A 13725-nucleotide genomic window follows, 5' to 3' on the forward strand; every position below is an offset into this window, starting at 1 on the left:
CGCAGACTTGACAGGGCTCCTCTTGCGTCGACCTCTGGCGCTCGACTTTTCCGAGCCCGCAACAGATGGTGACTGGCATGAGCTTCCCGAGGCCATCGAATTGGATCGTGATGGTGTAATGCCGGGTACGTCGAAGCCTCGGAACGGAATAGGTGGTAGATGCGGTCGCGCTTGATTGATGTTTGACCGAGGTGTTTCCTCGCCCATTTCCATCTCTTCTACCCTAGCGCCTTCGGGGACATCGCCAGTATCACTACCATATCCATTTGTATAATCGAGTCGTTGTCGTTTGGTCGGGGAGCTTGCGCGTTGGTTGTGGCTGCCGGAATTCGATGGTGGAGGTGTCGTCATCGAATGCCTTCTCTTGGTCACGACAGCACGAGGTTGGGGTAGTCGATTGTTTGGCTTGGTGAGCTCGGGGTTGGGAATGATGCCATCGAACCAATCTTCAATGAAGCGGGAGTGATGCAAGTCGTTCATGGAAATAACATGTGCATTGAACTTGGGTATGGTGTTGTTGGAGATCTAGAAATGCTCCATGTCATGTAGCGTGTCAAATAATAATGCCAAGGTAGGCTGAGTTGACCAGGCGACATGATGTAAGACAGGCTAACCCTTTTGGACATTGGTCACTATAGGGTAGTTGGTACAGCCAACCGCGACAACGTTAAATCTAGGAGGGAATCAGCATTTAGATTTTCAAGACCACAACTAAGATTTCTTGTTCTATATAACTCTTTTCGGAATCCTAGCCATTGGGGAGTATGAAGATATTTTATTTTCTTAATAATTAGACCTGTATTTTTGTTGTAGCTACTTCTTATACTTGAGACACAATGCCATTACCGTTCCACCGTGACGATTTCCTCTTATGGATTAGTGCAGCTTCTCGAGAGCTTGACGATTCCCCAATTTGGCTAGCGTGGATAAACTGTCCCATATCGTCACGAGGTTTATGCGACTGGAAGTGAAACGCCCCCGTGCTTTGCCCTAGCGTAACCGCAGGTAGCTTTGCTGGATGAGATCTATTGTCAACTGAAAATTGCAATAAATTTCAAATTATGATATTAGCTGTGATCACAGATAAATGGAATATCGATCAGTTATTGAGTTTGAGCTCTTGGTTACGGGTTCCAGTCTTTACGTACAATCAGTTTGGAAACCCTTTCCAAAATGTAACCACGCTACAACACTAGTTTGTACCCTAAAACATAGTCCTCGGGATATCTAAAAATATGGAAGATTTTTCTTTCATTCTGATAATAGCTTTCAATCACCTGGTGGGCTTTAAATCGGCTATGGAAATCAAGATATAGTAGCTGTAGGGTAATTGTCCATCAAGTCGTCCTCTTACCCTTTGCCTTGTATCTAATAGTCGTAGTTTGGGCAGCTGGTGAACATACCTCGGTCCGACTCGTTATCCCATGCGATGAGGGATCAGAAACACGGAAGAGATATCTTAGAATAGCCTTTACGGAATCGGTCATGTATTGGTTGAAAGAATGGGGGAGGGGGGGTTGAATGGAGTGCCGACTTGCGGCTCGAACGGCTTAAACATTGGGGTTTATTGCCACGCTTGGGTTGTACTTGAATGCGATGACTTGACCGATTGGCGGTAATGAGGGTTAGATAAAACAAACTGAAAGATTGTATGGTCAGTATTATTATATGATATACTGCTAGTCGGAGGGAGCTGAGCAGGAAGGCCTTCAGTCCATTAGTGATCGTGATTTTGGTTATGGTGCACCTATTGTCTATGCAGGAGCCCATTCAAGCTGGTAACCAGGCAATCGGAATGTGCACAATGTATGCATGGTAAGGTGTGACGTGGGCAAACAGCCAACAATGAAATCCATGCAAACCTTGCAAGCCATAAGCTTAATTTACAGAGCGTGTTCCCCGTTGTGTCATTGGATTCCGCTGGCTCCCAGCAAGGCTATCTAAACAAATTTAGTTGGCGGCTGGGAACTCGTTCTCGCTTTACTAGTAATTTGCTAACCTGACCTGTTGACCTTATCACAGAAGCGAATGCGGTATGGACCAGGCTCATCTATTACAGCTAACACTACTATTCTTGGCTGTGATAGATTGCAAGTCAAGACGGCCCTCTCTGATCCCTCAGTTTATCACTGACACTATTATGCTTGGCTGAAACAGCTTGTGAGTAAAAGCGACGCTCTCTGATCTCTTTATTGATAGCTGACACTGCTGTCCTTGGTTGTGACAGTACGCAAGTGGAAAAGTCCGAAGTTGAGACGACCTTGTTATTTTCCCTTGATTTGTACCTAGCGAGTGTGTACAGTATAGAAGGCACTACTAATATGCGATCAAGGCCGCCTCAATAAGCCTGACTCATGTGCACTATCGCTTCCTGTAATGCCTCACCATGAGCAACCAGACTACAACCGTTATATTTGGGTATTCCTATGACTTCAGAAGTTAGTCATCTCGGGTGTGTTCTGTTTTTGTTGAGAAGCTTGGTAGGGTTGTCCGCAAAGAGCAGCGCGACTCTTATCGACGAGGGATTCAAGAGGCACTCCACAGTCATCAAGACCCCAGCCTCTTCTTTTTTGTACGCATCACCATAGATGACAGAAGGTAACACGGCCCATATGTGTCAATATGTGCTACTTGTCTTTGCGTTCCCCGAGTGATCTACTTCGGTCGCATCCCGCATGATAGTTAGCCCAACCAAAGTTGGCTTACGTGCTAGCAATAGATTTGCGTCTCTCATTGGGACTATGCAATCCCAAATAATGTGGCGGCATTCCCCAAGTCTATTAACGTCGAATGAACAGCTCAAATCGTCCATTTGTCTGTATATCTTTTACATGCGTCAGCGTCCGTGTGAGAATGAAGATACCGAGTCTCTATTCTGTGAGCTGGAGGAGCAACGGACCCTGGTAGCCTGAGCCATCTGTTTCAACCAAGAAATCGTTTTTGCTCTCTATCAATTATCTGGAAGCATTCTTTGCCACGTAGTCAACGAACACGGCATCATAGCTAATTCAGTATGTGTAAGATATTCGTGTATACGTCTGTCTACGCAGATGGACAACGCGAGGAAGATCGACAATACACGAGGTGCGCAGACTTTCGCCGTGGTTTCCAATGCCGAACGAGGTCCTACCATGAGCACCAAGAGCATCTTAACTCATCAAGCTCGCACTGCCATAGACGACAGACGGATCGGCCATACAGTGGTTTAACAAATGACAACAGATGGTTAGGTATAGACAACAGCAGTCGGGGGGCTGTCTATCCCAATCATTGTACCACCGACGCACATCCCATAGACTTTGTCCGGCGACGCAATAGTCAAAGTTTTCATCAGACAACTCGCCAACCCAAGCGTCGTCTTCGGAGGGAAGCAGTTGACAAGTACCCTTGCTCTAATCATCGCTACAACACCTCCGACCAGAGTGAATATCTTTACCAATGCCCTGAACCAGACAAAAACGCGGCGTTGTATAAGAGTATTCGTATCGCTCAGCATAACGCTGAGATTGCACGTCGTCCAAAGCGTGTTTGGTTCGCAGATGGTGTCAACATTTGGACGTTCCACAAGGGTGCCCCACCAGTTAGGCTCCAATTCAAGAAAGGGCATATTAAGCGACTGTGAGTTGAGCGAAGTCTCGTTTTTGGCATTCCTTTCCTAGATGGAAAGCCGGTAAACTTTCACAACTTAGGCCTTGAAGTTGGGCGATTGTCGTGAAAATCATGGGAGTTACTGTATTGATGTCTCCGGTTCAGATAGCGTAAGGTAGTTTGGAAGTCATGAAATAGTTTACCAAACTCATTAGGGTGACCTTATTGGAGCCAGAATCTACTAATAATATGCTACACACTTGATTGACTAGTAGTCAGGAAATCTGGGCAGGTCGCCTCATAGTTCGGATAGCCGCAATGAAACGCGGGCAAAAGCTTAGAGTTTCTTAAGCCCTTGAACTCCTGTGCTGCAGATTGAGCGATATCAGAGACATAGGCCTTGTAAAACCACAACCGTAACATGATTTACTGCAAATATCAGCATCATAGCCTGACCATACAGCTGTTTTAAAGATAAGTCGGTCATGTTAAGAAACTTGAAACGCCGTTCGGTTGGCTCGTCTTGCAGAAGTAGTTGGATATGGTTGACTTGATTTACTTTTCTGCACAGTATCAAAAGTACTATGAACCTTCTTCCTGATGCGCCGTCGCATATCTAAATCATATTTCCGTCAAAGCAACACTCGGCCAAGTCTAAATGAGTCGAAAATTGTGACGGGTCGTGGACATAATCTGTGACCAGATTGTCCCATGTCCCATCGTCCCCCTTGACCAATGTTATATATCACCTGTCGGTGCTAACGGGGGACTTCTCCCTCCACTACGTTCCGGGTGCGGTAGCGAGGTACGAGCTACCTTTTTTCGTGGGGTGAAATAAATAATTTCATGGGACACTTTTCAAGTGACCTCTTGTTATACAGTCCCTTCGCCTGTGGCTCAGGTACCTTGATTGAGTTGAAAGAATTCAACTTTTGCAAAGTGTCTGACTTTTGTCACCCTCGTTGTTGATTAGTAGTATCGTTTCGTCTCCCTTCGGTCGTCTCACTCACACGTCAGCCTTCGGCTTCCGTAAGTCGTCGCTTCGCTCCTCTAAGGAAAGAAACTCTAGCCATCCCTCCGCGGGGCTCGTAACTATTCCCTGGAGGTTTATGATCACTTGGGGTCTTTATTACTACCCCGCTTCGTGATGACACTATTCACAGATGGATTTACTCGTAGGTTTGACTAAAAAGGAACCCCACTCATAGAGTGGGCGGCAAAATTCTGGGACAAGGGCAAAATTCTGGGACAGCTGATGGGTTAGAAATAGGTGGGGAAATCAGGTTATCTCTGGCTTACACTTCTAATTTTATCGCAATCTATTCGAAATTTCTGCTGTGACTCAATTGAAAAGTATTGAAGCTGTCGCCAAAATTATTTTATCATGCGAGGCATATTTGCGGTGGTGTTGCGGCCGAAATTGTGAACCTTGACTGCGGGCCAGTCCAGCCCCGTTTCCTCGCCCCACGATGCCTTCAGCTCTGCCTCTGATCTGGCCGCCAACAGCACAAGGGATGTCGATCTATTATTGTGTGTGCCTTTGGGGGTGTAATGTATTCATGATTCTGTGATAAGTGGAAGAAAAATTGGTCTCGAAGCTGGGTAAAGGATCAGGAAGAGGCGGCAACTCGGGCTCCTCGATATCCTGTGACAGATCAACAAAATCAGGGCCTTCTTCATCGATTTCTGAGTCATCAGAATCCCCAAAAGTGAGGCTATCACGAACAGGATCTCTCTGTGAGTTGCCGAGCATAATCTCAACACCATCGCTCGAAGGAAGGGCAGGCATATCCTGAAGAGGACTTCGATAAAAGCCAGCAGCGCTGGCATCACGAAGTCGCTCGTGGAAGCGTTTCTGCTGTGCTGAACCGCTTGTATCATAAAAGAAGCCTTCTTGGGGAGTTGGTGAAGCTTCTCGCGATGGAGGAGGAATAACGAGAATCTCGTCAACTATATCTAATTGCTTCCACTTCTTCCAACGTGAAAAGCTGATATGAACAGGTTTCCCGTTGTTGTTTATATCATACTTGTAACTCTTCTCATATTCCTCTCGTAGGCGGTTATCTTCTTCTTTTTGTAATTGCTTTAAGCTGCGGCATTGGCGGCGAAGCTCCTCTTGTTGCTCGTTCTTCGTTGAAGCGTTGAGACTTTCTCGCACCTGCTTAACTGTAACGCTGTTAATATATAATCCTGATGGCATTACCTTCTTCCTCTTATTCCTCTTGTTGTTTACAGAGGCAATACGATCAAGTCGGGTCTTTATGTGCTCTTCTGCGAAGCTGTTCAGAACTACAGCCTCACATACGACATCTTCCAAAACGCCGAAGGAATGACGAGTAGGTGAACTGAAGCCATCGCGATAGTTGCGTTTGAGATGACGAGTAACTTCGCGAGCATCTTTAAAGCGCGCTTCTTTTGGAAGAAGTGACGGTAGAGCAGGATTTGTAACAGCGAGAAGAGACTTCTTCTTCTCCCTGACTTTGTGAATGACTGCCGCCCCATTTACAGGGAAAATTCCGCTCTTCTCGAAGCCGTTCATGATGTTGTGAACTGAGAAGCCTTCTTTAATTATCTCGCTTAGCTTGCTGACGAAGTCGGAGCGCTTGAAATTGAGATAACCTTGGCGGATGTGATGCCGCAGACGTTTTTGGTGAGAATTTTTCAGCAGCTGAAATACTCCAACATCTAGAGGTTGTGTATGATGTGTTGAATGGGGAGGAAGAATGAAGATCTCGATATCGAAGCGAACACAATAATCCATGAGCTCCAAGGAGGTCTTGCCGGTAAAGCCGTCGATAACGAGGAATCGCCAAATCCGCTCCTTTTCAGGCCGCTCAAAATACGGCTGATGCCAAATGAAGTCAGGCATATCGATATCTCTCATATACTCATCACAGCCAAACCAGTCAGTAAAAGTGATGCCTCTAGACTGTGCCTTTGCTGTGCATTCGAAGGAATTGCGATTAAAATGACGGATCCAATCCATCGAGATCTCTGCGTTGGAAAAGCCGCTCTCAGAGCGAGCGAATCGAATACCTTCATCCAGAGCGTTAACATCCCAAGATTCCGTTGGCCAAGTCTTAAACACCATTAATGGAGGTATCATGACTAAAGATATGTCAGAATAAGGGCAGAAGTCCAGAGAATACTCACATCCAGCTGCATTCGCGCATCCAAGCATCGTGGTTGATTCTCTGTTGGTGAAAGAAACAACATCGTGTTTGGCGTTGAGCATCTTCTTCACGATAATTACCTCAAGCCTCTCGCGAAGGGCACCAATCCGTATGCCGCATTCATCGGCGTTGAACATCTGTGAGGCCTCGATATCTCGATTTCTAACAGCTACACCAAGGTCAGTATAGAATTGCTGAAGATCTTCAATATCTCCAGCTTCAAATCCTGCCCTTTCTCGGTCGAAAGCTCGAACTAACTTCTTCTTCTGCAGCTGCGGATTATCGCGAAGAAACCGCCTGTACCATCCATCGCCGACAGGCCCTGCTGGAGGCGTTCGTGATGCCCTCAAATCATTTGCTGCCTCTTCAATAAGTAGCTGATTACAGGGAAAACCTGCTCTCTCGAGCCAAACGATATACGCGATCACGGCACGCTCCTCAGCCTCATCGAGATTCCTCGGCCGGCCGCGGCTGTTATCACTGAAGTCAGGTTTTCCGTACAGCTTCATTGACTTCAGATGACGACCAACAGCGCTCTTGGAGGCGCTGAATCTATCCGCAGCTTCTCTCACGGTGAGAGGTTTCCCTTCCTTAGTGTTGCGGTGGCGGCGTTGTGAGAGCAAAATCGCACGTGCAGCCGCAACGGCAGGGTTGGGTTGATAAAGATCAGTCATAGTGACGGTCTAGATGAAAAGTCAAATTGAGATACAAGATATGACCGAATGATACTTAGAAATGTCTTTCAAAAGTTGGGTTTTTGGTGGTGAAATCAAGCAAATTCGGACTGAGCGGGGTATTCGGCTGTCCCAGAATTTTGCCCTTGTCCCAGAATTTTGCCGCCCACTCTATGAGTGGGGTTCCTTTTTAGTCAAACCCACGAGTAGATAGCATTTCGCCTTTGGCTCAGTATACACTTTCTTCAATGAAACAAGTAATTCACGCTCAGCGCTCGAAATAGCTGGCACTGGTACAAGCTCAAGTATTTAGGATTCTAGCTTCTACCTTTTTTTTAGACCAGCCGGCCCATGATAGTATTCAGACTGAGTCTCAGACATACCAGCTCCCCAAAGCGGTAATGAGCCCAGAGCGAGAAGAGGTTACAAAGTTTATGGAGTTTGAGCCGGAAACTCAACAGATAAACAGGAACTTGATTCCACACGGATCATGTATTCCTCAGACGATACCTGCGGAAGACGGACACGACAGGTTTCAGTCAGTACAATAGGTCAACACAGCCCGACCAGCAAACACCGACACGGCTGTTATTTACGACGGAAGCACGAGCACGTCGGGTACCATAGTCAGAGACTCGACAAGTTTAGTTACACGTCCTCTGACACTTTTGGGGACGCCATCTCCGCCTCACTCTACCAGCGTTGCCAAATTAGTTCGAACCAACACAATCACTGCCAACGGAGGAAACAATACAGGCTTTCATCCTTGCCCAACTTATGTTCTCAAGCAGCCTGGCATCAATGACTGAGAAGTGGACAGCGGAAGAGTGCGCTAATCGTCGTCGAATCGTCCTGGTCTGTAAGACGCAGATGGGATCTACCGCGCAGAGCCACTGGCCGTGCATACCGGATGCGATTCGAGGAAGCGTCAGTGTCATCCGGGCAAGGTTCTCCACCTGCAGGAAGAGGCTATTAATCGTGAGGAATGGATCCGAGCCTCGATCGATGTAGGACACCGCAACGCTGATAGTGAAGAGCAGCTTCGAGAGTTTATCAAGTCTTTTTCAATATAAAGATTTAACATAATTCCGAAAGTGGGTTTTGACGTTCCTCCTATGTGTTTTATTTTATTTTATTCATTGTCAAAGAGCTTGAACCTAATGCTGTTTGAGAACCGCTAACATAGGTCAACGTAGATTCCCGCCATCCCCTCATGGTGCACCGCCTCGTTAGCCCGTCTTTCATAACATCACCTTACTCTCTGGTGAGTAGCATAGACAGCCTTCACACACTGGAACGAAGTTGAATCAGGCGGGTCGCTAGTGGACACAATAGGAAGAAACTCAGATCCTATGATGGTGAGCATCGCACAACCTTGCCGCGTAGGGGACGGTATGGTAGAATGAATCACTGGATATTAAACCAAGGGCAAGTTGGAAAAGAGACCGTTGTCCCGATGGACTGGCCACTACCAAACCGGACTGTGCTAAAAAGCAAAGGAGAAGCTTCGCCTAAGCGAATCTTTTTGTCTTGCTCAACGACATGTACGCCATGCATTCTTTGAACACTATACGCTGCAAAAGCCTAGTGCTCACGAGAAAATCACGAGCCAGACAAGGCGGTATTTTCGTACACATTGAGGTACGTACCCGCCAGTCCATCCCTTGGACTTGATGAGCGGCTTAATGCTTCCAGGGTCCTCGTGTTCGACAAAAATGGCTGACGTATCAGCGGGGTTATCATCAATGCGGGGTAGTCTTATGAGCCTTAAGGATGTCGGTAGAAGAGAGACAGAGTGACAACCTGGGTCTGGAAAACACATTTCAAAGCGATGCCGCCTCTGAGTGTCGCTTCAGAATCCCTCGTAAGGACCAGATCCACAGCCTTGAGCTGCTAAGCCAAAGGGAAGAGGTTAAGAAACAGGGCGAGTCGGTCCAGGGCCTTGAGCGGAGATGATTGGCTTGTATGTGAAAGACACTAGCATCCGCTTCTTGCGATGCGCAGATAGCCCATGTTCTCTATTGTAGCTATTGGCTAGCTCGACATAGCCCCCTTTGGGGTGTAAAAGGAATACGCTGCTGCGTCGGGGCCGACCAATCAGGAGCCTATTATATCGCATTGCGCAAACCCTTAAATAGAACTTGCAATTAAGTTGGGTATTCTCTGCGATTCACGGTTAAACATTGAAGGGGCATGGCGCATGCTGCCTGCGGACCGGACCGACAGGCTTGAAACGAACTTTCTTAGTGGTCACAGGTAAGGGGACGTGTAGATAGAACTGGGCCGCTGCCACGTTTTGGAGGAAGAGTAGACCCTCCCGGAGCCGCTTGAACGACTCATTTACGCCGATTTCACATTTACACAATCTTCAAATAACAATCCCTAGTAACTTGTGACTTGTAATTTCTGTCCCAACCTAGGCATCTTGTATCAGTTGACACGTCCCTACGCCGCGCTTTAATATATAATCACCTTCGTCTGCTTCCCTCATAGAGTCACAGCGGCCAAACTTCCCTATCAGTCTCAAACACGCATATATTAGCACTGTCACTTCTTCGGTACCAAAGCTTCAGAGCCACCAGGCATCGTTTGGTATACCTCCAACAATAATCGCAGTCGCAGAAACAGCACATCTCCACCACCTGTGAAACAGGTTCTTCAACTAGGGAAATCAGCGCCTGTCCCCTGTCATCGTCCGAGTGGATCCCCTTCCCAGCAAGCAGCGCACAAGTCTTCAGAATTCAGATGCCATGTGCATCACACACACTCACACACGTGTCTACTCTGATGGGTGTATCGAGCATCGGTCTTTGCGTACTCTCTGCACAAACTCTCGTCATGGCCAAGTCTGCCCTGACCACCAAGTCGAATACGTTCCCGCTCCCTACACCACTCCGCAACGTAATTCTACTGCTCAGTGCAGACCTGCTACTTCCTCAATACCATCTGTCTCATACCACTCTGGTGACAAATCAGACCACAAGCGTCGTGGTCATTCACCAGGCCCTCATAGGCAGGAGCGCATTATTCAGGTCGAAGGTCCTTCCCATTCAACATCCACTGTCAGACGCAGATACCCAGTCCCCAAAGCCGAACCCCCCGTCATCGATGATGAGCGTACTCGTCCGCCTGAGCAGCATAGTGTTCGGTTCAAGGAAGTCAACAACCACCGTCATTTCACTCAAGACAGCCGCAACTCGAACAGCGCTAGCGATAGCCGACAACCGGATGGCAGAGAGTGTCGCACACACCATCGTGATGAAAAGCTACAACAGGAAGCTGAGCTCCGTCTGCAGACTCGCATCGCCGAGGCCAACGCAAAGATTGCCAGCCGTCCTGCAGCCCTGCACAGACGGATTGAAGTCATGAATCCTCACAGCCAAGACTACCACGCCGAGAAATTCCACCACGTGACCTCCGAGCAGCAGGCACAGCGAGATCGCCTCCGAGAGCGCATGCAGCCCAAGCGTCGCTTGACGGTCGGCGGCTGGAGTGGGCGGCCAGACGAGACAGGAACAAACCGCTATGAGTAAGCGAGGATGGTTTTAGTATTTCTGGTTTTGCAGTACGTTGAATCTGTTTAGTATCATCCGTCACTTACGAAGACTTCTTAGAGTTGAGGATTAGAGCATGGAATGAAATGTAGAGTATCACTGTCCTCGAAATCCAATTGATGTATAATAGCCCTTCAGAAAATCGACTTGCGTGACGATGTAAGGATGCTCTGTATAAGACGCTCACTGGGGTAACTGATATCTGATGTGTGGCAAAAGTGGAAGTGAACGGAACGGAACCCAAAGTAAGATGTGAATAGTTCTGGAATGAGAAGTTGAAACTGGTATTAGGTATCACGGACTTTCTACTAACACGACTAACCTAGATCAACAGCTTTGGTTCATTTACATTCATAAACAATTTCGCTGTTTCCAAGAAGCATGGTCGATTCACTTTAGAAGTATCTTGCAACTTAAAGGATGAACCTCTTAATGGATACTAGGTCACCTATAGTAAGTAATACACTGCTACTTGAAGACAACAAAGGCAACAATAGAAGCCTCTGCTAATAGCCACATGCCTAATGACCTACCCGCAACCAGTTTCACGTTTAGCCTAGCTCAAGAAAAGACCTTCCTGCCGCCATCCCTTTACATCCATCAAGGTTGGCGTCTAGCTATTCATAAAATTCTGCCTTGATCATTGGCTCCATTTTCAGCTCAAGATAGCTTACCACCTCCGATCGTGTATCCATAGGTGATTGCCTGGCACTTGGATATGTTCCATAGTGAATGTTGAGTCTACATGTATGCTCACGGGGGATTGCTAGCTCAATGGACCGAGGCATCACTCCAAGAAACTCGATGTCTTCATACTTCTTAATCCAGTCTCCAGCACCTTCAAGGGCCCTAGATGGTGGCCATTTACATTGATTGGACGCACAATAACACACTCCTTGATGATGCTATCGTCGACCTTTTGGATATCGTCGCCAACCCAGACCAGCTCCTTTCCGCAACTTGTGTTATGCCCAGTCACCAAAGAATTCATTTCGCTCTTGCTGCTCTGAGCTAAGCGATTTTTGCAATTCGATTCCTCGACACTGCATGCTTTCTCGTCACATAGAATCAAGGCACTCAAGTTTCCACAACCGCTACCGCAATGGCCTTGGTGCTTTGTTTTACACTCGCAGGGCACAGCCCAGTGTAACTTTGGACCAGTTCAATCCACTTGTACTAGGATTCCCCCTAGAGGATATCCGTGGAGATTCTATCCTAGGAACGCTTCGTAAGACAGACGTCACTGCATCATATGCCTTGATTGTTTCGTCCAAAGCTGTCGATGTGTTTACCCGCTTGTCGTCTCGTTCACCAATGCCATCTTCGGCCGATCTCTTTGAAGCGTTTTGTTACGGGTGGCTTGTGCGTTGGTCAGGCTATGACTAGTTCGATGAAAGCCTCGAAGATTCCGCTCTAGGTGGGGTTGATGGAGTGCCAGACTACACAGCGGCATGAAGGACAGCACATTCCGCTTGCAAGAGCGATTTTCGATCTCTCTCTGTTTGCCAAGAAATCCATTCGCCAGAGGTGCTTTTTGGCAGCACGGGCTTCAAGTCATACCGAGCTTTGACATATATCGTCGAGATGTTGTCCAAGTATCGATAGATACTATCCCTGCTCAATAGCATACGCTGTTGGTTAAAAGCATCAATTCTATCAACCTAAGACGCAATTTTCAACACTGACACAAAGAATTAAATTAGCATTAATCGGCTGCCACAACAAGAATCGCCTTTTAGCCGATGTGCTAAATTTTAACATACAACTTTTGGTTACTTCATTTGAAGCTGCGCCAGTCAAGCCAAATGTATCTTGCACTACACTCGCTTCATTCGTGCCGAGCTTCGATTGTAAACTTAGCACCTGCCATCCATCGTCCTAACTACATATCCACCCGAAACAGATCTAAGATTTAGTATCCCAAGTAAATTTCTCATCAGTCCTTCCGTGCTCTATCTTTTCACAGAGTAATGGCCAGCATCACAATGTGCAGAAAGAGCCACCGGGTGGTCATAGACCTCACGGTAGTTGAGGACCGCCCAATTACATGTTTCCATCTCAGAGGTCACTGTGATGATAATGAGTTAGCTCAGAGAAGCCGTGGCCAACTGAAAAACCACCTTTTCGGAGGCCTCACGCCAGTGGTTGGCGCGAAGCCAGATCAAATGAGTTCCATTCTGAAGGAACAAGCCCTAGATCGTAGAAACAAAACCTTGCGCAACCTAGACCAGACGGTCTCGGCCTTGAGCTCGAAGCTACAGAGCCATAGAGAAGAAAACGCGTATCTCGGTAACGCAATGGTCAACGGTGATCACAATACGACTACGGAAGATTGTGTGTGGCACAAATACTCTCAGAAAGCAAGGAGCGAACCCACGCAGTCAGAACACAGAATCCATGTGAGAAAGCTAACTTGGAAGGGAAAGAGTCCATGTAACTCGCTCAGAAAAGACAAGCTCCGAAGTACCCCATGTGTGCTATCTGCTATAATTGGACCACCAAGAATCCAGGGGTTTAATTCCTCGGGAAATACTCCTCAAATCAACTTCTCCAGGCAGGGAGAGACAGTGGGGGCGTCGTTCTGTCTTGCGCGTGCCTCCACGCACTCTTAGCGGTACGTTTACTATCATGGAACACGCCCCAAGATGGACTAGCGTGACGGACGACACAACTCGAGTCAAAATGTACCCCGCCATGTCAGACGTGATTGTCCGTTGCTATCTTGGGCTGTCCGGC

General features: G+C 47.3%; 5 protein-coding genes across 5 annotated transcripts in view; 3 read left to right on the forward strand and 2 right to left on the reverse strand.

Annotated features, from left to right (window-relative positions):
* The window catches only part of FOXG_14040 (uncharacterized protein), a gene marked incomplete at both ends in the record, with an annotated part of 1866 nt that extends 1240 nt beyond the window's left edge, over positions 1-626 (reverse strand). The window contains 2 exons of the mRNA XM_018394106.1: positions 33-525; positions 615-626. Coding sequence (XP_018253572.1) covers positions 33-525; positions 615-626 — 505 coding nt within the window. The remainder of the gene's footprint in view (positions 1-32; positions 526-614) is intronic.
* Positions 627-3013: 2387 nt separating this feature from the next.
* On the forward strand, positions 3014-3622 carry FOXG_21366 (uncharacterized protein; the record flags this gene model as incomplete). The annotated part of the gene is made up of 1 exon (XM_018401700.1): positions 3014-3622. The coding sequence occupies one exon, from the start codon at positions 3014-3016 to the stop codon at positions 3620-3622; it is 609 nt and encodes a 202-aa protein (XP_018253573.1).
* A 5586-nt stretch (positions 3623-9208) lies between these two features.
* FOXG_21367 (uncharacterized protein) lies at positions 9209-9391 on the forward strand (the record flags this gene model as incomplete). Its single annotated transcript, XM_018401701.1, has 1 exon — positions 9209-9391. The coding sequence occupies one exon, from the start codon at positions 9209-9211 to the stop codon at positions 9389-9391; it is 183 nt and encodes a 60-aa protein (XP_018253574.1).
* A 794-nt stretch (positions 9392-10185) lies between these two features.
* Positions 10186-10968, forward strand: FOXG_14041 (uncharacterized protein; the record flags this gene model as incomplete). Its single annotated transcript, XM_018394107.1, has 1 exon — positions 10186-10968. The coding sequence occupies one exon, from the start codon at positions 10186-10188 to the stop codon at positions 10966-10968; it is 783 nt and encodes a 260-aa protein (XP_018253575.1).
* Positions 10969-11776: 808 nt separating this feature from the next.
* FOXG_21368 (uncharacterized protein) lies at positions 11777-11980 on the reverse strand (the record flags this gene model as incomplete). The annotated part of the gene is made up of 1 exon (XM_018401702.1): positions 11777-11980. One exon carries the CDS (start codon positions 11978-11980, stop codon positions 11777-11779), a length of 204 nt encoding a protein of 67 aa, XP_018253576.1.
* Between the last annotated feature and the right edge of the window lie 1745 nt (positions 11981-13725).

Source organism: Fusarium oxysporum, chromosome 6 (genome assembly GCF_000149955.1).
Source record: "Fusarium oxysporum f. sp. lycopersici 4287 chromosome 6, whole genome shotgun sequence".
NCBI classification, from domain to species: Eukaryota; Fungi; Ascomycota; class Sordariomycetes; order Hypocreales; family Nectriaceae; genus Fusarium; species Fusarium oxysporum.